Source organism: Equus przewalskii, chromosome 31, assembly GCF_037783145.1.
Source record: "Equus przewalskii isolate Varuska chromosome 31, EquPr2, whole genome shotgun sequence".
NCBI lineage: Eukaryota > Metazoa > Chordata > Mammalia > Perissodactyla > Equidae > Equus > Equus przewalskii.
Window position 1 is genome coordinate 10005833 of NC_091861.1, and position 24898 is coordinate 10030730.

General features: G+C 40.4%; 1 protein-coding gene across 12 annotated transcripts in view; it reads right to left on the reverse strand.

The window, feature by feature from the left end:
• Positions 1-2232: 2232 nt before the first annotated feature.
• The window catches only part of DISP1 (dispatched RND transporter family member 1), a 209100-nt gene continuing 186434 nt past the window's right edge, over positions 2233-24898 (reverse strand). For all 12 annotated transcript variants that reach the window (XM_070602070.1, XM_070602071.1, XM_070602069.1 and 9 more), the window contains 6 exons: positions 23338-23367; positions 17567-17690; positions 16614-16741; positions 16163-16260; positions 13555-13652; positions 2233-5870 (listed from right to left, as the gene is read on the reverse strand). In XM_070602070.1, the coding sequence (XP_070458171.1) occupies positions 2256-5870; positions 13555-13652; positions 16163-16260; positions 16614-16741; positions 17567-17690; positions 23338-23367 (4093 nt within the window). In that variant the 3' untranslated portion in view covers positions 2233-2255. The remainder of the gene's footprint in view (positions 5871-13554; positions 13653-16162; positions 16261-16613; positions 16742-17566; positions 17691-23337; positions 23368-24898) is intronic.

Genomic DNA, 24898 nt, shown 5'->3' on the forward strand with positions numbered 1-24898 from the left:
GAGGCCCCAGTCTTGACTGAGGGAGAAGACACAGGACATCTCTCCTCCCGCTAAGTTCCTTTCACTCCAGTTCTTATTTTCTAAATTTCACGACACTTAGTTCACATGAAAGTCTTTTAGGTCAGACTCTCTGTAAAGAAGTCTGTGTCTCCGGTAGTCCTTAAATTAAATCTGTGTCCATGCCCAGCAAAAATAATGTTTCAGGTCACTAAATTTTCACTAGCCACTTTGTGGCTACAGATTATAGAAGAAAAATAAAGAGTCTAGCGCTAGTCCTTGCGTGAGTCCTGTTTTCAAGTGTTCTCTTCTTCTCCCCACTTCGTCGGATTTACCTAACAGAATCAAGTGCAGTGGGAACGGACATAGAGTTTTGAATTTCAGTGTAAAAAACCTCACTGGCTTGAAGAGGCAGCTTAGCAGCAACACATGTGAGGGACCAGTGGGTTTAATTCCCTCTAAGCTGCACAAGAGTTGGCTGGAAAGTTTGAGTCAGAAGTTACTTCTACCTCTAAGCGAACTAACAGGAGAACCATCCAGTCTCCCTGGGCTGGTCCTCCTTCCGGTGCTGCATCCGAGTCTGTTTGGGGATACTACACTTGGGCTGGGAGTTGGACAACCTGACTTATCCAGAAGAGACCATAATTGCTCAATCAGTGTTTTAATGGCTTAGAACCCGGTGAAGGGAAGAACATGTGAGTGGGAGGACATGACTGCCGTTTCAAATATCTTTAGGGATGCCATGTGGCGGAAAGATCAGAGATGTTTGTTTTCACTTCCGAGAACAGAATGAGGGCCAATCGGGAGAAAAACTACAGGACACCAGATTTGGGTTCAACCGAGGTAGTCACGTAGTGAGTTCCTTGTCACTGAAGTAATTAAGCCAAAGCTGGAAAGCCGCTTAACAGAACCTTGGTTTCCTGCAGGTGGGTTGGAGTCAGTGAACCGTAAGGTCCCTTCCAACTCTTGACAGATTTTTCAGGCCCGAGAATAATATGCAGATCTAATTTGGAAAACTATTCTTAGAAAATAGCTAATATAACTTTTGGAAAGAACAATGTATTTAGAAATATTTCCACCAGTTTTCTTCAGACGACCAAACTAGAGGCCGAATCCCAGAAGGAAGGAGAATGCAGTGGAATTCTCCCCGTACGGGGCCGGAATGCACACAGTAACAGATGACACCCCGTGAGGAGGGCTGTGTCATCTGAAGCATTACCCAGAAAACGTGCTCCAACAGCTCAATCACTGTAGACTGATCTAACACAAGACCCACGTGTCATTTAAGATGCTGCCTGAAGGCTCAGCGTTTCCAGGTGTTAGTTGCACAATAAAATCATCCTTGCACATCTTGAGACCCTGTCTAACACAGGAGAAAGCAGCTGTCTGAACATGTCCCTTAGGGTAGAGATGAAAGTGAAACTTCATAGAACAAGTTCCCCTACCCTGCAGGCTTCAGGGGGTTAGGACTCATCTGACCTAGATCTATCTTTGTCTACAAGCAGCTTATCCTAAGAAGCGTAGTGCTATTCCGGAGGATCACATCTCTTCGTTTGTGCTCCTCCTTCTGCGGCACTAACATAATTGTCGCCTGACACGAGGTGATGCCCATGACTCCTGGGTTAATAGATGTAATAACTGAACAACTGTCACTTTGGCTAATGTGGAAAAAGATACCAATGTGGATATAAATGTCATTGGCTTCATGTGACATCTACTCATGCAGACAGGTGGAATGCACTGTTAAAATTCACGGCAATTAATTTTTAAATGAGGCCTCACCAAAAATGTAAATGTTAATGTTTCGTTCCTGGATCCCAACTGAAATGGCTCTATTAAAATCAACATTTACATTAAGCAATCAAGTCTTGATTACTGATGACCAAATGCACCAGAATAGGGATATCAGGAAAATATGATTGCCTGGGAGAATGGAAACTTCTAGGTAATTCAAACTCTGATTCTCTGACTCATTGCTATGGGAAGGTAGAGAGAGAGATGATTATTTTTCCAAGCTGGGTATAAATATAAAAAACAACTGTACTTTTTGAAAATATAAAATCCAAATACCAGCCAATACCCATTAGATAAGTGAGTTTTCTGACTGTTCATATGGAATATATAAATATTCCGTGATTTTTAACAAAGTGAAACATCCTTCCTCCTGTATTTTTGGGCTCCTGTTCTAAACTTTTTGATTTTACTTCCATTTCAAAGGAATGATCGAGGCACTGGTTCTGAATTTAAGACTATATTTATTAAAGTGTTTTTATTAACAAACTTTCACCAGAAAGTTCCGAGTGTGTCAATACAGCAGGCACATTGGCTTCAAGGTTTGGCATTTGGCAGTCCACAGAATTGCACTTGACTCTCACAATTCTGCCACAACTTTGTGGATTGTTCGGGCAGGACCTGTAACCAGCCTTCCCCATTAAATGGTTAAATAAAAATTTTGGTTCGTTCTGATTGAAATGTTCTGAGTTCACAGTGACATCAGTCTGAGCCGGGCTCGGCTCTCCTTCCCTTTCTGTCTGGTCGCTCTGATTCTCCACAATGGAGTCCTGGTTTGCGGCCACTCCACTGCCCTCCATATTTCCGATGTCTCTACTTTTACAGAGTCCCCTTTGGTTATTTTCAGGATCACAACACGCTGTTTGTAAACATCCGGCACTTCTGCAGACAAATGGTGATGGCTCTGCCACCTTTGGAAGATGCTCTTCTATGCTCTGAAGACTGCGTACGCTGGTCTTACCAATTTTTTCTTGGGCCTGGATGTGCTGCACCGGGTGGAGGAAAAGACTCCTAGGCAGAGAATTCTGCATTCCGGGTGGTTTCCCTCTGCCCTGTAGGCAGGGACAGTGGTGGATGTGCGGGATGGGATGCGCGAAGCCCTCGGGGGCTTGGTGCGCAGCCTTCAGAGGCGTCAGGCCATTTTGGAGGTGCACAAAGCTGCTGGCAGTAGGAGCACATTGGTGGCACAAGCAGTCACCCATCTGCTGGCAGGCGTGGGCACCATATTTCAAATGTTTGTAGGCATTTGGGCAGCTACATCTCTGATTCAGAGAGAAGAGGTGACACATGGTGTGCTGTTCGAGAGAGGGCTGGAACAAGGCAGCGCTACCTTCGTTTTTGGTGCTTTTGCTGAGTTCACTGTTGTATGCTGCACGCACGGGCATCCCTACGTTCTTTGCCTGGCTATTGAAGAATTCAGAGCAGATGTGGGTCTCTTCATAGGAGGGCTTCTCAGAGGCGGTACAGCTGTGGGATGCCAGAGGTTCTAATTCATAAAACTCATGCTCCATTTCAGATTTTTGGCCCCTGGGATCTAAATGATAAGCATTCATGGTATGTGTTTTGTTTTGTCCCTTGTCACCAGGACTTGTAGACAAGGCATGAGAGAAGGCACTGCACTGGAGTTTTTTAGGTAAAGGAATCTGACCACAGGTACCCTGTGGCCCAAGGCACCGGCACATGCACTGGAAGAAGAAGGTGGCAAAAGCCCAGCTGACACACATGATGAGCATCATGAAGGTGCCCAGCTGGGTGTAAGCCAGAACCGTGGAGGGCATCATCATGGCCCCGGCCACGAAGGTGGTCAGTGCGGCCATGGCAATGGCAGAGCCCATGCGACTCAAAGAGAAGATCACCTTTCCTTCCCGGTCAGCATCTGGGGCCAAGCGGTAAGCGACCCCATAATGGACGGCGAAGTCTACAGACAAGCCAACCGCAACCGAAATGGTGACAGACTCCAAAACATTGAGCTCCCAGCCCAGCAGGACGAGAGAACCAACAGTGACAAATATTGTTCCGGCTATTGAAATGATGGCGTAAAGGCTTATGATGATGTTCCAAGTGGTAAGCAGCATGACACTAAACGCAACAGCAACCGAGAGCCCCATGGCAATGAGGGTGCCATCGGAGAGGCTATCCTGCAGGTCATAGAACTCGAGATTGCTGACAAACCAGCCGTTGCTGAGGCCCTCAGGTGCAGAACTGAGCTCACTGGAAATCCACGAGTCCACCTCTTTATAAAACTGATGCATCTTTTCATAAGCCAGTGTGAAGAGGTAGGTACTCTGGAACTCCAGCACCACTGCCCTGATAGTATCATTGATATCAAACCTGGGCCCTGGGGTTTTGCTATCCAAATGGTACCCCGTACTCCTTTCCAGCTCCATGATGGCTCTCTTCATGCACAGTTCAAAAATCTCTTGCTTATAGGGGAAGCTCCAGTGGCTGCAGCACGGGTACAGGGCAGGCTCATCACAGTCCTGGTTTTCCATCCACTGCTTGAATGTCTCAATGAAGCAGCTGGTGAAGTCCTGTTCATCGGTCTGGTAAAAAAAGGTTTGGTTTCTCAGTTTTTGACAGAAGTGCAAAATCCAGACCTGGGAAGCTGGGCTAGCAATGTTGAAACTGCTGTCTAAGGTCAACTTCCCTTTACTCTTGGGGTTGAGTGGATTGCCATTGTCTTCGGGGGACACACCCCAGATCACCGTGATGGGCATGTGGAGCTCCTCTCCATGGTGGACACGCTCAAACATGAAAAGCTTTTTGTACTCAGCATCGTAACGTTCAAAAGGGTGAGACGACCTGAACACCTGGAACTCGGATAACTCCAATGAGGGCAGTTTCATCTTTGGATTTATGCACACGATGTAGGCCCCCCCTACAGTTAAGGCAAGGAACCAGAACAGCCAAAGGTAGCGAAACTTAATGACGATGCATGGCAACACTTTTTCAAAAAAAATTCGAGACGCTTCTGAAATGGCAAAAAGTACTTTGTGGCACTTCTGGCAAGCCACTGTCCAGCAGCTTTTGTTGTCGTATATTTGCTGCTGCGGCTTTTTGAAGCAACTGAATATATTGAGAAGATATCGCTCATGCAGCACAACTACTGCTGGAAGCCATGTGACCATTAAAACATAATTCACCAAAATAGCTGTGCCCGCATAAACCCCAAAGCATCTGATGGCTGTAATGTTGCTAACATAGTTAGCATAAAAGGCAGCGGCTGTCGTGAAACTGGTGACGAACATGGAGAGGGCGGCGTGCTGCAAGGTGATGCTCACGGTTTCCGAAGTTCCTGCATGAGGCTTGTCAAATTTGGTATAGTTCCAAACGTCACACAGGACAAAAGCATCATCCGCTCCAATTCCAACCAAAATAATGAGTGCAGTGAGGTTCATAAATGGAAAGAATTCAAAGTTAAATACTATGCGATAGAGAAAATAGGAAACAATCAAGGAACTGATGATTGCAAACATTGTCATAAGAGTGATGAACATGGACTTGGTGTAGACGCACATGACTAAAAGGACGATGGCAATGGCTATGGCAGGATACACAGTATCCATGAGAAGGTAATCCTGAAACAAACTGTGTTTGATCCCAAACTCAATCCCGGTGATGGTGGTGACACCGTCAGAAGAGTTCCAGTTTTCAAAGTTGTCCAGGTAAATGTTCATCATGCTCTCCCCTTTCTCAGTGGGAGAGAAGAGCATGCTATACTTGAGCGCCGGCATGGCGTAGTCGGCTGCCTTTGGGGTCATAAAGTCTTTGTCCACCAGGTAATGGAGGATCTGGTACACGGCGTTGTACTTGGTACACTTGCGTGGCACGTTGGTGCACTTGAGCTGGTCCTTTCTTCTGGCCGCCATGTCCCAGCAGTCTGGCTCCAGAGTGCCATTTTGGTAGTGTTTGGCGCAGGTCCGAAGCAGCTTCAAGGTGTGAGAAACATCTCGCTCGACGATCTTCTGGCAGGATGACCTGTTGTTCAGAATAGCGATGTAGTTCCCCAGGGTCCAGCTGGGGCAGCAGGAAGCGGCCGTGGTCCTCTGGCAGAGATCGCCAAACTGGGGGTGAGACCTGATCTGCGGAGACACAGACACGTGGAAGGCCTGCCGTTTAAAATCGGTCAGCAAAGGGTCTGAATTAAGTGGCCTTGAGGGACAGGGAAAGTTACAGAAGTTAAATCATCATCCTCTGAAGTTAGGTATCAGTTTGAATACAAAGCGAGGTTCCCCCTCAAAGTTGTCTTACATGGCGGAGTCCTCAGTAGCTTACTTTTCAAACAATAAACTACTGTCAGCGGATAGCACATGAGTGTGAAAGAACTTCAATCAATGCTAGTTTGGTTTCAAAAAGGACACAAAATTAACACCTCTTTGGTAAACAAGCCTTTTCCAAGCCACTTTAAAAGGCAATAAAATGGATAGGCTGTGAGGTTTATGTATGTTCACCTACAGGATTAATTAAGAGAACAATTGCCCAATTGATTTATGAAACACGATTGTGGCTTTGCCTGAAATTTCCGGTAATCAGCATGAAATTTTTGGTGACAAAGGTACTGTGTTTCAATTAATTTAGTTGGAGGCAAAGATGATATTCTCTAGAAAACTGTCAGTGAATCAAAATGTGACTCTGGTGACACCAGAAGCGCTGATGTCAAAGATGTACGAAAGACATGGCATAAAATTGTTTCTTGAAATATGAGTCGAAAAGGGCAGTGCTTCTAAATTAAAATATTATATAATCTGATTTTAAATAAATATGTATAATTAATAAAATAAATACATAAGCAGGAATTTAATTATTTCTTCCACATTGTTAGAAGTTTATCCAAGTTGGCTAAAGGACTTTTGGGGGAACTTTCTTTTCTGTTTTGGTGAACAGGGTTCTGCTGCATATCAGCAAGTCTGACAATTCTGGATGTAATGTGGACCGTATTTCACTCAGAACACTATTTCTAATAAGGCTTTTCTTCTTATGGCTGTTCTGGTCACAGAAAACTGAAAAATTGTGCCAATGCCAAATCTGGCATTGATAAGATTATACTGAAGCCTGCGTAGTTCCATTGCCTTAAAAACGTGTAAATTACGTGAATGGCCCTCTTCCCTGAGGGTGAGAATAAGAAATATCCCTCTCTCGAGCCTGTCCGGAGACTTCTCTTCAGAAGGACTAGAGCTAAGGACAACCCACTCCTATCACCTTCCCTCATCTCTATTTACCAAAGGCTGTTCCAGAGAAGAAAATCCAAAGTCAAGAAGGGTGTGAATATTTTTTTTTCTAATAGGATTAAAACCTCCCTTTACCTTTATTAAAGTAGGTTTTATCAATCATGCATTGAAATATCTTCTCAAAGTAGAGGAGAAGTTGGCACAAATCATCTTTTTGAAACAGACTTATCCAAGAACCAAGTTACTCATAACTAACTAAGCCCTGGCCATCGATAGACTTTCCTGGGCCTAACCCTGTGGGGGCGAGGTGTAGATGAACCAAGACTGGCCATGTATCGGGAATTGTTGAAGTTGGGTGGCCTTGCACATGGGCATTATTCTATTAGTCTATTTTTGCACATGTTTGAAAATTTCCATAATAAAAATCTGTGGTTCTTTTTTCAAGATACTCTATTGGGGGTAAAGAAAAATGAGTCAAAAGGGTTATTATTCGAGCGTACTAAAGCAACATTGATTTTAACAAAGGCTTAATTTTTAAGCTCATTTTTAAAGATCAATAATTACTCGATATTTCATAAAATAATATAATTAATATTTAATTGTTTCTAGGTAAAAACATTCACATAGGCTACCTGAGGGGAAAGCGAACCACCTAATAAATAACAGGAAACCCTGGAATAGCATCTCCTTGGTTTTCATGGCAGATAACCACTTTTACCCCAAAAAGAAAGAACATGCAACTCCCTGGGGTCAGCCTGGTAAACTGAAAGAAAGCCAATGCAAGCCCAATGCCTGACAGTTTTCAGATGGAAGAAAATAAATTGTATCCATTATGAAACCCACTATCAGCTGGAACACAGTTGTATTTGCTGAAATAACCAAATGTCAAAGATAAAGGAAGTAGGGGTGCCAGCTCAAACGGGGAAAGAAAGCACAGAATTCCGTCCTTGAATAACCTTTTCACGTAATAGCGGGTTTTTTATGTGTATATTTGACCAAAGATTAAAAAGTCGGACATGATAAACACAGAGCAAAGACTACTTTGATGGCTGCTATCAAAAATAAATGCTGGTGAGTCTCTGGAGAGCTGATCCTCAGATTCAAGGGTGGTGCTGGCTGATGGACAGCCTTTGGAAAACAGTTTTGCAAGGATCTTTTGCAGGGTAAGAAACAGGGACAAAGAAAAGACACTGAGACTGGCACTCTTTACCTTGAATTGGATGCCAGTGCCTTGACTCTAAAGGAAGGAAGCACAAGGAACTGTCTAGGCTTTCAGAGAGTAAGGCCATATGTTCCCATCCATCCGACTATTCTAAAGAAGAAAGTATTTATTGGACACCTACACGACATGTGTAAGGCGCGGCAGTCCTTGCCCTCAAGCTGCTGAGGGCGAGGCAGGGAAATCAGACAAAAAAACAATAATTATAATTCAACATGAGAAGGAGCATATTACATGTCAGGGTCCACATGAACCTGCAGAGGGAGTGCCCAAGCCTGTAAGTGTGGTGGGATGGCAGCTCTGACTTAGTCGTTTGCAACTGAGATAGCTAAATACAGAGGCATACGTGAGACTGTGCGCTTAAAGAGACTGGCAAGCAGGTACGTCTTCATGCAGAAGGCAACTATATTTTTGCCATATTTTTGGGTGAGGGATTCACAGGAATGCTTTCAAAATCTTTGAAGTTTATAAAAATAAGAACAGAGTTAGTGAGAACAACTTCTTGTAACTCTCATGAAGAACATAGCCCTTTAATTCTAGGTATTCCCAAATTGGCTGTTTTAGGGAGTCATTCTGCTTATGTGGTTATAACATGTCTTTGCACCATTCCCTAGTTAGATAGTACCAGGGGTGGAGCTGGCTTAAAATAGGAAGTAAAGGGAGAGGAGAGAAAAAGAAGAAACCAGCAGAGTTTTAAATGATACCTTAACTTTTAAAACTATTGGCCGAGTTGGAGATATGTTGAGAGGCTGAGAAAGGAGTAAAAGGAAGAAAATTAAGCCCTTAATACCAGGTGCAATCAACTGCTGGACTCTCCTTCCCCATGTGTCCAAGTTCCTCACGTATTAAAAGTTTAAGGGGGGCAGGCCTGGTGGTGCAGTGGTTAAGTTTGCACACTCTGCTTCAGTGGCCCGGGTGTGCTGGTTCAGATCCTGGGTGCAGACCTACGCACCGCTTATCAAGCCATGCTGTGGCAGGTGTCCCACGTATAAAATAGAGGAAGATGGGCACAGATGTTAGCTCAGGGCCAATCTTCCTCGGCAAAAAGAGGAGTGGCGGCAGATGTTTGCTCAGGGCTAATCTACCTCAAAAAAAAAGTTTAAGGCAGTTCGAGAGGAAAGAAAAAGCAAGACCTCCACAGTCCTCTTTAAAACAACGCATCAGGAAACACATTTCTGGGGTCCTTTAAGTTTCAGGAGGGTTCCAGCTGTCCACAAAAGTTACCCAAGTAAACAGGGTCTTGGGCACCGAATTTCAAATCCCTTTCACAAGCTGATTCCTCTGAGCTCCAAGTTCTACAATGACTGAGAAACAGACTACAGGGTTTTCAGCAGTCAAGATTAGAGAAACACACTTCTGGTTACTAATGACTATCTGCCAGTGTGTTCTGTAGAAGCCAAAGGGCAGAAAAAAGTGATGAAGAAGATCAGGGGAGTCAACTGAGGCTCCTTTAAAAGAGTCTAAGAAAACAAGCATTTCTGTTAGGAGGTGGACAACAGCATCACAAACAGAAGGTATTTACTTTGGAAAGCAAGGCCAGTCTGAATTACAAGTATAAGTGGCATAGGATTTAAATGGAACTGGAGTTGGAACTCAGTGTGCTGTAAACAAAGGCAGGCGACAATGGAAACAACTGGTCTCGTTGAGATATTACACTGATTACCAGACATTTTCTGGAGTCAACCCACCAAGAATTAAGCTCTTCTGCTCTGTATCATTTGGGGTGTGTCCCATTCAACTTGAGTGCTGTTAAGAATCAAGTGCTAAAGTACAATAGCTAGGATTTGAGTGGGGAGAAAAGGGAAAGACTGCCAAGTCACCTTGGGACACAGTTCACTTAAACTATCTAACAGATAAAAATCCTAAAAGGGTCTTGAGCTGGGGGACCTGAAAAAGGTACAGTAATAATCTGAAATCTGAACTGTTAACCAAGAGTTATTATTTAAGGTATCATTGAACATATTATCTCTAAGAGAAAGGTTTATTATTCTGGGTTCATAGCAGAGTTTGAGACTAGAATATAAAGGCATTTGCCATTGGTAAAAACAGTATTTAATTTAACAGGTTAAAATTATAACCATGCTCTTTGAGGTAGAATTTTGGGGCCTTGATTATCTGTTTGTTCATTTGTTGGTGTGGGTCTGCATCTGGCTTGACCATTCATTCAGACACGTGTCTTGGGTCTGTTCCTCAGATTTTCACAAGAGGACCACAATGCTTGTCGTGTTCTTGCAGGGATTACAAACTTGAATTCACAGCTATCCAATCCTTATTACGAGCCCAGTAGAGAAAAATACTCCAGACAAGCAGAGCATATGTATTCCTTTAGATAGTCTAAATTCTGCAAATGCATCAAGTCGAACGATTAGAAAGCTACATATTTAGATTTCATTGCTTTAATCCCTTGTAGCAATGCTTTTGCTATAACATTTTCCTGCTACCAATCTACCTGAGATAGGGTTTACAAAGCAGCTAAGATTCAATACTGTATCTCTTGTAAACATGCTATTAAGAACTTTGCACGCAACATCACACTTCTTTTATGAAGGCTACGGGGAACAGCGCTCTCCCTAGTAGGAAGGAAAGCTGGGATTCGGAAAAAAAAAGTGTTACCCTATTTATGTGACTTTTGTCACTGACTGTGAATTCTTGTTTGCTCCGGTTGCCAGGGGAGTTAGGGACAAGTTTGTAGCTCACCGCTAGCAAATGTACAGGATTGTGAAATATGCATTATTGTATGTTAAATCTCATGCTTAGCTTTATTATTTTCCGTTCATGTAATTCATTCAACTTATCTTTTCTATATGCTTTTTTGTGAGCTACCTATTGATGCTAATTTTTATCATCTGATATATATGTATAAAATAATATAGTGCTTTCACTTTGACAGCTATAATGGCATAGTACTGCTTATTGGGTTTTGAGTCTCCGAGTCCATTAAGAGTCTAACATGGGGGCCAGCTGGGTGGTATAGTGTTTAAGTTCACGCATTTTGCTTCAGTGGCCCAGGGTTTTGACAGTTTGGATCCTGGGTGCAGACCTATACACTGCTTATCAAGCCATGCTGTGGCAGGCATCCCACATAAAGTAGAGGAAGATGGGCATGGATGTTAGCTCAGGGCCAGTCTTCCTCTGCAAAAAGAGGAGGATTGGGGGTGGATGTTGGCTCAGGGCTAACCTTCCTCAAAAAAAAAAAAAAAAAAAGAGTCTAACATGTACTCATAGAACAAATTGCTTGTTCTTTTTGGTTTTTTGGGATTTTTTGGTGAGGAAGATTGGCCCTGAGCTAACACCTGTTCCAATCTTCCTCTACTTTGTATGTGGGATACCACCACAGCATGGCTGGATCAGCAGAGTGTAGGTTCCTGCCCAGGATCCAAACCCAGGAAACCTGGGCAACCAAAGTGGAGCACACGAACTTAACCACTACACCACCAGGCCGGTCCCTTGATTTAAAAAAAGGGTACTTATTCTATGCCATGATGACTCTGAAGTTCATTTGAGTGGGAAACGGCATATATAGTCAAACAAGACAAAACAAAAATGTCAGGGGGAACCTTCTGCATTATGGAAGCATAAAGCATAGTGGATAAAGGTACTCTGGAACTAGACTTGGCTGCATTCAAATCCTGCATCTGCCACCTGCCACCTGTGTGAACCTTCCTCATCTACAAAATGGGAAAAATAATAGTACTTAATTTATAGCACTGTCATGAGGATTAAATGAAATAATTCATTAAAGTGTTTAGAACATGGCCGGACATGCTCAATAAACATCAGCTATTAATCAACTGTGTGAGTTCAGTCACCTGACAGTCTTCATGGGAGGGAAGGTCTAGAGATCAAGTGTAAAGGCAGAATGATGAGGACTAAGAGGAACAGAATGCTGTTCTCTTCCAAGGTGTGATTATAAAGTAAGCAGCCTGGCCTAACTTCTCTGAGCTCAGCTCCTCGTCTGTTAAAAGGTGTTATTCCAAGGTCACGGGCCCACTGTGAGAGATATAAGCACCTTGCATAAAGTCTTGCACATAGCAAGAACTCTACCTACTTACCACTTTAGAGTTAACTTTCTACATAAGAAGGGTTGTAACCCATGACAGAGAGAAACACATTCATAGCTTCCGAATAATGAACTGACAGCTGCGAAAGAGAAGAAAATATGGCAAATAAAAATTGACCACTGATTAAGAAACTCTGGTCTATTTAGAGATGGCTTGTGACTTTGGTCGATTTGGAGTTGGACAGAGAAAAGATGGCACCCATAGAAAATCCTGATGGCCCAAACAATGGGAGAGTTATTTTAAAAACATGTAAACAGCTTCCAGAATGAAAAATAAAGTCAGGAGACCTGGGAACAACAAACCAGGTGACCTGGGTAAGCCACTTAGCTCTTGGAAGGTGCTTAATCAGCACAATGAGACTGTCAGCCTGGGTGACCGCAAGGAGTCTTTGCTACCTCCTATTCCATTAGGAAACCCTGTTGATGGAATAGGTGATTGCACTGGATTGTCAGGCTAGCTCTTAGTGGGGCACGTGATTAGATTTTCAAGTAACCAATTACTTCACATTTTAGAGTTATGCTAAGAATACACTGAGTTCCTTTTACGCCTGGTTACTGTGCTTGGACAGGTCCATGAGTGACATCAGCAGCATCCAGTTGGAGAAACTGCTTCTGAACACATGAAATTGACAGCTCTTCTAAGCCCAGAGGCTGACTTTACATTTTCTGGTGCTGATATCTTTTTGGTTCTAGAGAAGCCTGAAAGAGGAAATGCTTGTCTTCTTGCATTCTTCTGTCTTCTAAAGCAGCAAGGTGTTTAGAGCTCAGGGCAACCTGGATTGGATTACTCTGGCCATTTACATAGATACTGTATTTATGCCCTTTGATGTCCCCTTTTCCAGGCTGTGACCTAAATTTTCCTTCGAGGTGACTGACCCAAATGACCCACTGACTACCAGAGAGGCAGTCATTTCATTCCATAATTAAGATGCTGACCATTGTCTCGGGGGGAAATGCAGTGAACAATGAAACTAGATTAGGAAAGAGAAAATACAATGAAAGAGGGAAAAAGTCGTAACTATTATCCTGAAAGGAAATATATAGTGAAATAATACAAAAGACTATCATGGACAGAGAACATGAGTGGAAAGAAAAAGAGTTCTTTATTAAGGAAGATGCTATGTTTTAAAGGTGGAGAAACACAGAGACACTTTGATCCTGGGATCTGAAAGAACGCAGAGCTGGCCTGCTGGTGTTTACTCCTCAGTAGGGGAGCCACTTAAGTACTTTCATCGATCAGACACCAGGGTCAGCAGTAAACAGAGTTTCAAAAATATAACCTTATTTGTGTTAAACATATTTCAGTCTTACTTACATACCCTTGAATTATCTACATTGCACATTGATTTAATTGCAGGTAAATTCCATAACGTCTCCCCTCCAGCTGAAGTAAACACTACTCTGGAATATCGGTCACCTGGAGGTATGAAAAAAGAAAAGAGAAAGGTTTATAAATTATTCATTTATTTCATGAGACTCAGCATTCAGAAACAAATCAAACTGGGAAGCCACAGGGACAATTCATTAGCAGCAGGGAATCCTTTCTTTTGAGAAATTCCAGGAAAAAAATGTGGAAAAAAAAAGCAATGCTATAATATTGCCCTAGCTCAAAGCCTTGGTCTATTCATTATATCTTAAAAATCACAGGAGTTATATAACAAATCTATTTCTGATCAGACTATAATTAGGAAGAAGAATACATAAGAACTTTCAGCAGGAAATGAATTGAATTTACACAACACACCACCATAATGGTATATAAAATCAAAGAACGATGCACTAGGGATTATCAAGAATGGATTATAAGGATGTACTCTGGCAGCTAACTAGAGAGGAAAGATGGCAGGTGATCAATTTAAAAGCACTAAAGAGTCAACTTATACAAAGCACTGGCCAGGATCACAGACATATTCCATATCTTGGTTGAGTACATGGTCTCTCTGGTACACCAGAGTCTGGAAAAAATACTTTGAAAATCACATTAATATAAAATACGTTTCTGAATAAGGGAGGTTGTGTGATATACTGGAAAGAGCATGGTCGTTGGAGTTAGAACTGGGTGTAACCAGGTTCTGTCATTTACTAAGCTGGGTGATCTTAGGCAACTAACAGCTCTGAGCCTTGGTTCCTCATCCGTAAAATGGAAACAGCGACACCTAACTCAAATAGATTCGAGAATTAAATGAGACAATGAAAAATAGGTGCCCAGTAAGAAGCTGCTTCCTCAGGCATTAAAAAAACTTATTAGGAACCAACTAAAACAAAGTAGATGAGTTGTACATTATCTAAAATGCCTCATTGTGCTAAGAAAGAAAATCAATTTGCAAATTTATGAATAAAACTTTACTACGTGAGCTGAGCTTTTATTCACGATTGTGAAGTTTTCTTCAGTAAACTTTTGTCTTCACCATATGGCTATCATCTTATGTTGGCTGCTTTTGAAGACCAAAATAAGCCTTGTGGAAAATGAAACATCTCATTCTCACAGAGCTGGTAACAGCTTTAGTCAGGCAGAACCTATTAATTATGAGACAAATACTTGGTGTTGACTACCAAAATATAAACAAGACTATATTTCATGAATTTGTTAACGTTCTTCCTGATTCAGATATTAACTAACAGATGTTGGTTAAGCAACATATAGTAACACTTTGAGAGAAATCAACTAGCCAGAACACGCAACTAACTAGAGTTCAACTTTTCTAGAATGTTTTCTAAGAGAAGAGACAGACAGACAAAGAAACTTGCATTGCTTCCTGGGATCAGTTAAAGCTCCTCCCAGATCTCCTACTTTCTCTCTATTACTCTATAGTGAAACAGAGTTCAAAATCAAGACCCTGCGGCTTGGGAAGATCTAGAAACATCAAAGATCTAATCAGGTCCTCTAGTGATCCGATAAGATAGGAAAATATAGATTTTAGAAGGATTTTCAACAACAACAAAAAAAGCTGAAACCGAAAGAGCTTTAAGGTTAATATTCACTCAATCAGAAATTGTAATTATCCACAGCTCCTCGCTCCTAATCACGAGGGCTAATCAAGGACTTACACACGTACGCGTACTTCCTCCAGGCCATGCACTCCTTCTCCCCTGGCAACTGCAGAGTGATTAGGCTGACTCTAGGCTACCGCAGATTTTGTCCAGTGAATTTGCTGCCAACATTTAGAGACGTGGTGATTCCGTATTAAAATCTGGATTCCTGACCTCTGAGAAGTTCCTACAATATCTGGGTCCTCCCTCGTTGTTTCAGGACACATTCTGTTGCAGCTAAGTAGCTCTTTCGTCCTGCACGTTCTGTTGCAGGCGCTCTTTAGTTCTGCATGACCACCACCGCTTCCTACTGCCTTACACCCAGAAAACTTCACTCACACACATAGTGAGCTAGGTCCCTGAGGATTCACGCTTTGGACCACTGGACTTTATTTTGTTTATCTCTCTATCTCTAATGTCTAATGACAAGCAGGCACATAGAAGCTTTTTGATGAATTAATATATGCTGTTTGAATGAATCAAAGTCTAAAAATTATTTTTGATAATACAGTAGGTTATTTCAGGGTTCAACCTAAAAATATGTACTTGTTATCTGATCTAGAATATTTAAAAAACAGTAAAAGGAATTTTAAAAATGACATAAAATTTAGGGCAAGGTCAAGAATTTTATTAGATTTATATGATCCTTAAAACTGAATATAACTCAATCATCTCTTTCTTATTAATTTTTATTGTAGGCAAATAAATTCAGATTAGTGGTTGACTGACCCAGAGAAGTGAAATTACAAGTTAATTAAGCTGAAATCTCTTAAGTGCGATAGAAAGGGTGAAGCTGTGTGACTCCCCACATACTCCTGTCAATCTACGTCATAATCCCACTCAAACGCAAGTGCTAACGAACCACTGAGGGGTTTGTTCATTTTTGATGCCACTCACTTGGAACGTCGCAGAAAAAGCTGTCTTTGTGGAAGTTCCAGTCAACTTCTCTTTTCTCTCTTTCATAATGATCATCTGACCATCTATCATCCCGATGGCTGAAAGGGAACAACAATTTGGTCTTCAGTAAAGTACTAGCTACTTTAAGGCCAACAAGCATACCGGTAACAGTACATCGTCAGTCATGACCTATTTAGCACTTGATGTTAAGTTGGAAGGATTAATATAAGCAATCGACATTAATTTTTTCACTTTTGAAAAATAAAAAAAACCCCAAACCCTCACTTTTTCATCCTAATACAACAAAATCTTAAAAGACAATGACAATTTAAACAAATTCAGTGGTAAAGATTTTGAGCCACACATTTTACAGTGAATCTTTTTGCTCAGGCAATGATTAAAAGTGGAATTCACCAAACAATGTTTTGTCTAAAAGTTAATAAACGATTACCTTTTGGCTTGTTCATCTGCATATTTAAAGGGATAGTTTGCTAATGTTGCTTTGTATCCTGTATTTTTCACCATGTTATTCCATGTGACCAGCCTCTGGCCTATTGCAGTCCCTCTTGGCTCAAAACCCTAAGGGAAAACATTACAAATTCCTATTAGAGTGCTTCACTTCAGGCTAAGGACAGTTATAACAGCTGGGGAGAGCAATGTCAAGGTGATGCATAGCTTTCAATAGAGAATATAGACATCCTTCACAGCTACTCCAGAGGTGAACTGCATTAAAACAAGATGATCTGACACAATAATGATCACCTACTGACTGTGACAAAACAGTATGATTCTTTGGTATGTTACGTGTCTCAGGAAAGAGCAAAAAAAACTTATCTGAAGCTTCTCTTTCAAATTCACACCTAAGCATTTAGTAAATCCTCATTTTTTTATGTTATAAAATGTTATGGTCAAATTAAATTACATTATGCATGTTACAGTGCTCTACAAAGAGTATATCATTATCCTTGCTCATATTTTCCTCAATATTCCACTCCAGGGGAACATTTATTTAAAAACAGACCCTATTATCTCACAGTAACCATGAAATTCCTTCAACTGCTTTGGAGAAAAAAGAGACATTCAGTCTTAAAGACTTTATGAAAACGTTTTTATAGGATGCAGATTTTCCAATTTATTGCTTTTTAACTTAAATATGAGGACCAAGAAGCAAACTTTCCAGAGTTTTGATGGTGAGCAAGTTCCTTGACCTTTTAAGAACCTGAGAATACAGATAAAACATGTCTTCACTTTTCAGAAAGAGAGTTGTATACTTACTGGCTTGGGAAGGTTTTAAAAGAAATGGGATACTAAATAACAATGCAACATGTATTAAAATACTTAATTTTTTGAGACGATATTGGGCTAAAGAGAATAGATAAATTCTACTGGCTCAATTCTCCTTACCAACAATGGATCAGAGAAGTCGGGCAGCTCTGGGACTATGACTCCAACCAAGGCACAGACCCCGATGAACACGGTGCACATGCCCAAGACCACCACGGGCCAGTCGGCTATCAGGGCCGCATAACTGGAGAAGCAGGGAGAAATCACAAAGAAGGCCTCTTAGAAGCAACAGAGTGCTTTTTGCTACCTAAGAGAGTAATTTGTTAAATCCTCATGTTTCAGACCAAGTGCAGGTATTTATCAATAAAAGATCTAATGAGACTAAGCACTTACATGGAATTATAGTAGAAAATTACAAGACCATTGCCCTCTCATTTTTGTAATAAACTAGCAGTGGTCATATGCCACAGGCTATTGAGAGTCAGAATAATGTCTGTTTCTGACAAACAACAATTTATAGGTCCATGTGTGCCTGGGAAAGAGAAAATCTAAAATTCACACTTCCTAAGTGGAAAGAAAACAAATTTAACAGAAGATCCATCCTCCTGGCAGTCTCTTCCAGAACTTTGGTTTCTCCAGTTATTCCCTTTCTCCAGATTTACTCAATCAATTCTAGAAGAACTCAGCTTATAAACAGGTTCATGTAGTGTAAATCTTAAGAATAACCAAACCAAGCCAAACACTTCCCATAAGCCTGTAGCTTTCCTTGTAGCTAAAACTATAATGAACATATCCAATAGACTGGGAGTTCCATGAGGGCAGAGATTTTCATCTTATTTATTTAGTGCAGTATCAGCACCTAGAACAGTACCTTTTAAAGGTGCTCAGTAACTATCTATTGACTAAATGAACATACACACAAGTACCTACCACACATTCACTCTCCAACCACTACAGTCTGGCTGTAGTCTCTTACATCTTGAAAACTCCTCTCTCTTACCAAACCACACCATCAAGGCCCTTCTTCCAGATGCCCTTCCCATCCCCTCATTCCCCACCTTTGACTGAAAGACCTGTGTCTGTGTCCCTACCATAAGGTCTTGGACCATGACTTATTATCTTGACCCTTGCAGATCTTGATATGAATGGGGTGCCCAACAGAAGTTGACTAAACTGAACTTTTCCAAAATTTGAAATATAGTCTGCCAACTTCAGGTTTCTTGAATTTTTATGAGAAGAAAAAAAAAAAGAATTATTTAACTTGTGGACAGTTACTCTGGGATTCTCAACTACGTTTGCTCATTTGGCTGCTGTGATGGCTATTTCTGGCTCATTTGAAATAAGCTTCTTACTCATATATTTGTGAGTTATTTCTTCAAAATCATACTGGCAGTTTAAATAAAGCTGGTGGCTCAAAATGTCATTCTGAGAAAAAATAAATTCTGATCTCTCAACTTCATAGACCTGGCTTTGTGGAGATATTTAAAATTAAATTTTAATAAGGAAATTAAAATATAACATAATTACGCTTTAAGAGAGCACTTGCACAGGCATTTTTCATTGTTCTTTTAAAAGTAATTTTAGGAAAATAAAGCACAATAGCTTGCACTTATGAGGAGTACCAGGTGCTCTTATGCTTTACATAGATCATCTTATTTAATTCTCACAACTTTATGACATGAAACTGAGGCAGAGACAGGTTAAATAACCAGTTCAAAGTCACAAAGCTAGGAACCCAGGTAGTCTGCTTCTATTGTCTGGCTTCTTAAACACTATGAATCATCTTTTGCTTCAAATACCAGAGAAACAAAAGACATCAAGAATAAGTCAATTTGCCACAAATGTATGCTTGCCCAAATGCACATTTAAAAACTAAATTCCTAAGCCACACAAACAGCTAATTTCTCTATGCAAAATCACCTAGATCCATAGGACTTCACTTGACAGCAAATTCTGGATTTAAAAACTCATTAAAAACATCATGCTAGATAAGATGAGATAACCTTTTAAGAATAATTCTGAATGTAACGAAAACATATAAATCACAATATGCTGATTGTGGTTGTTCAAATGCAAACACCAAATGGTCAGAAGCTTTTGCATTTCAAGAACACACCCAATGCTTATATTCTCTATACTTTATTTCCTCCTCCACCAAATGCAAACTAACATGAAAGTAACTGGTTTTGAAGCAATAAAGTCCTCTGTCAATAGGACATTGAGACTTTCTCTTCGTTGCTTCAGACTTAAAAAGAGTCCTTTACATTTTAGACCTTTAAAATATCAGCCCTGTGAAATGAAAATGGCCTCAGGCTTACAAAATTACTCATTATACTTTACTTTAAATGGATCGATTTTCTTTTAAATGAACCAGAAATTATGTATTTTTACCTACAAACAGATTATCAATAGAGGGCAGTGGGCCCCAATTGCTTCGTTTTCAAGCTGTGGTTTAATTTACCCATATAATGACTTTTTGTTTTGTGTTCTTGAAAAATCTGCACACACATGCACAGCAACCTTAAAAACTTCGTTCAATAATTGCTTTTCTTCCCTTTGAAAACATTTGGTTCTGATTTTACAGCACTGCTATATACCGCATACGTGCACTGACTACATATGGAAACGTTATGGCATTAGTGATTTCAGCACATTTCTTCCAAACACGTCTACCCTTACTATATTACAATTCCACTTCCTCACAGAGCACATGTTTCACATGCTAACCTTTCCTAGAGACAACTGCTCACACTGAAGAAATGGAATCACCATCCTGAGTACATAAAGCTCCATGGAGGAAAGCCCCAACTATTCTGAGTAAATTGACTCAGACTAGTGTTTCTCCAAAATACCATAATATTGCTAAGGATATTTCTGCTCTTCTTGCTATCTATGATAAGACATTGTATAGCTATGGGCACCACATGGGAAACAAAACTTCCATATACTATATGAAACCCAGACAGTGGTTGTAATGTAAAGATAAAAATCTAATAAAGCAGGAAAATTGGAGAAGTAAAGGAAATTAAAAATAGCCTATAAATCTCACTGCTATGTTTTTTGCTAATTCCACTCTTGGTGAGTCTGGGTTCAAGGTATATATTCTAACTAAGTTTAAAGAATAAAGCACTTGCACATTATTTTCTTTGAAAAATGAACCACATGTGCATTAGAAGAATTTTCAAAAGGACCATGCCTTTTATTGTAAGCTCTTCTGCATAGCATATAATACTTGTCTTTCATCTGCCTGCTCTAATTTTGGAAATCTTTAGGCAACACCACAACATAATTGTAAATGCAATCACCTCTGCGACACCTGGCTTACAGCAAGAAGTCATTCTCCAGGGAATGACCAGGTGACAGTTTTCCCTGAGGCCCTACTGCTGTACCAGTTGCCTAGGTTAGGGCCCGCAGCTCTATCCAGGGCACGGCTGTCTAAAGGTTGCCATCATCCTCTCAACAGGTGAAGTCTCAAATAGTATGCAGAGCTGAAGGATGCAGCCCCCCTTTCTAGGATGAGGAAACAGAAGTAGCAGGGTGAATGAAATGTGTTCATGGGTGAACTGTGGACCTGAGTTAGTGGGCATGCTGCCTGGCAACCTGGTCCTGGTTGTTACTGCCATGTGGGAGTTTTCATGAGTGTCCAAAGGGAAGTCCCTCAAATACTCATAGATTCTCAGCCACCTTATTCTTGGGTTTACTCTGGAAAAAGATCAGAAATAACTGTTGAAACAAATAAACTAAGTGTCTTACAGGGCTAACTAATGCTCAAGTGACATTATTTGGTGGCCTGGTTTAAAGGGGCCATTTGTGTTACAGTAAGACCCTCCAGAGTAAATTTTCCTCTTTCAGTTTCCAAGGGCTTTTCCCTTGCCCTTTGCTGTCTTTCTGGAAACACTCTCTTCTTTCTCCCCTTCCCTTCCAAGCAGAAAGCCCAGCTTCAGAGAGTGAGTGCCTTGGACCTGAGGCCTCTTTGTCTTGACCAAATACCCAATCCTTAACCCCCTGTAGTCTGGCTTTTGTTCTCATGACTCTGCCAAAATCAACTAGTCTTGGTTTTCACCTTCCTTGACCTGAGCAATATTTAACCCTTTAGCTAGCCCTTTCTTTCTAGAAATCTCTTCTTCCTCGGTTTCTTCCTTTCTATTTCCCCATAACTCTTTCCTATATCTTCTTGTCCTTTAAGGGTAAGCATTTCAAAATATTATTCATCATAACTTTCCCAGTGGTATTAACTAACAATTTAGTGGGAGGAATGATTGAAGCTTGAAAAGAAAACAGGATACAGATTTCTTGTGAAGTAATAAATTCATCTGACAATTATCATTATGAAGTAAGGATGCAGGACATTCTGGGAATATAAAAATGGCAGACATGGGTCTTGATCTCAAGGAACTTAGAACCTAATTCAGAAAATCAGACAGGTACACAAATAACTACAAAACCAGGCAAAAAGGAGATGTCTTTAGAGAGATACATATAAAATGTTTTGTGAATTCAACGAAGGAAGACAGTCCTCCAGTTAGGGTGGGAAAGGGCAATCAGAAAAGGCTTCTTTGAAGAAGTTGTATTTATATGTGTATATACTGAAAAGAAATTAAGACTTTTAAAAATACCAATTTATTAACAGAGAAAAGATATACACAAATATTTCCAAAATGAAAAATTTTTAGTCACCTGAGAAGACCCTATTATTTCTAGAAAAATGGAAATTTGTTTTATTAGTATGCCAAGTTTACTTGTGTAGCCTCTTCCCTTCATCTTTTTCCATATTTTTTTTTCAAAAATAGATAAACAAAATGTAGTGAATGGAATATTACTCAGTCTTAAAAAGGAAGGAAATTCTGACGCACACTACAATATGGATGAACTTGAGAACGTTATGCTAAGTGAAATAAGCCAGTCACAAAAGGATAAACACTGTATGGTTCCAATTGTATGAGAGACCTATGGTAGTCAAATTCATAGAGACGGAAAGTAGAGTGGTGGTAGCCAGGGGCTAGGGCAGGAGGAATGAGGAGTTATTGTTTAATGGGTACACAGTTTCAGTTTTGCAGAAGAAAAAAGTTCTGGAGATGGATGGTGGTGATGGTTGCATAATAATGTGAATGTACTTAATGCCATAGAACTGTACACTCAAAAATGGTTAAAATGGTAAATTTTACGCCAGATGTATTTTACCACAATTTAAAAACAACAATTTTTTAAAAATGGAAGAGGAATTTACTAATTAAAAATTTACATAGTAACTTTACTCCAAACAGATGGTAACCCTCCTGAGGCAGGCTTCAGAGTTATCAGCATCTGAGCTTCTGTAGTAAATGAATTTCAAAGATCACTTAAGAGTTCCTTAAGGTGTAACAATATTATATCTGGAACCACAATGGACAAGGACATCTGACGAGACAGTGCTTTTTTTCAGAAACTTTGATCCATTTAAAATTTTGCTTTTCTACTGAAAAGATAAAACTTTAACATTTTCACATAAAAGAATAATTCCATCTTAATAGGGCGACAAAATTTTTAGAAGGAAATACAGACAACCCATCTGAAATAAACTGTCATGAATTCAAGCAGAACAGTGTCTCTACCTAGTAAGTAAGTAAGACACTGACAAGCCAATCCATTACAGGAAGGAATGCAAAATAATTAGGCAAATATAAATGATTACCCACAAATAGAATGTAAAGGCTAAAAATCCACCTTGAGATTAAAACCACTTTTGGAGATATAGGATTCCTTAAGCAGTCAACTCAGGGGAGATGTATTTTTCCTTCATAAAAGTATGAGTGAAGGAGGTGGAAACAGTAGCAAAATGTGGAGAAAGCACTAGAAGCAGAAAAGCAGGCAAGTAAGCTTATTATTTAATAAGATGATTCAGATTACTTTACCTTTTTGGTAACTTGAAAGGTCTGGATGGTCTGGAAAAAAAGCAAAGGAAAAACCATCAGAAACAAAGCACTGTAACAAAAACAAAGTCTTAACATACGCATTTAACATTCTACTTGTTCTCTTTCCTCGTGGAAGAATCCTGGAAGGGTTAAAAAAGACAATCTATTTGAGAGATTGTAAACACACATGGATTTAACAATGAACGCTGGCCATCAGTACACCAGGTAGGTGAGTGCTAGAGAGGCTGGTCTGGAGGCAGCACCTTCCCAGACTCGTATCACACCCACCTAGCCGAATCACAGTCACACTGGGCAACATTCTCCAAACCTATAGCTACAGATGCTCTCATCTTTCTCACAACAGGAATCTACATACCTGTCTCCATTCTAGGCTGTTTCTTACTTATCAAGGATCCCTAACATCTTTTTTTAAAAATAGGGTATCAAGGGGCTGGCCTGGTGGTGTAGAGGTTCAGGTTGGGCATTTGGCTTTGGCAGCCCCAGGTTCGCAGGTTTGGATCCCCAGTGTGGACCTACATACCACTCATGAAGCCATGCTTAGGCAGCGTCCCACATACAAAAAATAGAGGAAGATGAGCACAGATGTTAGCTTAGCGACAATCTTCCTCAAACAAAAAGAGGTGGATTGGCAACAGATGTTAGCTCAGGGCCAATCTTCCTCACCAAAAAAAAGGGGGAGGGCATCAAGACCTTCTTGTAGTACTACAAATTATTTCCACATCAAGATGCAGGAGCTGCTCTTCCATCTTGCAGTTTCTTAGTATCTAACGCCACAATCCATTTTAACAAGTACTGGCGTGTACTTCCCCATACTCTGTTTTTCCCTCTCATCCTTTGTACTGCCCCACCCCCCACCCAAAAGAATAGACAAGCTGTCAAAAGAAACTCCAAACTCCAACTTAGTCTCAACCTCCAAACTCTTCATTCCTAGCAGATTAATTTTTTCCTATTTACTGGCACTTGGTATGCACTTAATAAATATTTGGTGAACAAAGAAAATTTGCTACTCATGTTTCACCATTCCCAAGTACAGTGGTTCTCACAGTGTGGCCTGAAGACCCCTGACTCATCCTGAGACCCTACACGGGGTCTGTGAGGGCTTCCCTTTTCCCACTCCATACCTGGGTAAGGCTAGATTTTCCCCATAATTTCGTATATTTCAACCAAACAGCACATTGCAATAGATTGGCTGCAGAGGCAGATATGAGAATTCAGCTGTCTTCTATCAAGCCACACTTCAAAGAGGTTTGCAAAAATCTGAAACAAATGTAATTATCTCACTAAACTGTTTTTTGTTTTGGAAAATATACTATTTTTCATAAAAAACGTTATTCACATCAACATGTAAAGGGTTTATTATTGTTCTTTTTAAGTGAGATAAATTAAAAGTTTTTAATTTCTCAGTTTCAATTCTAATATGGTAAATACCAGTTATAACCCATATAAGCAAAAGCTCTTTGGATCCTTAACAGTTTTTGAAAGTGTAAAGGGGTTGTGAGACCAAAAAGTTTGATAACCATAACACTAATACGGAGAGGAT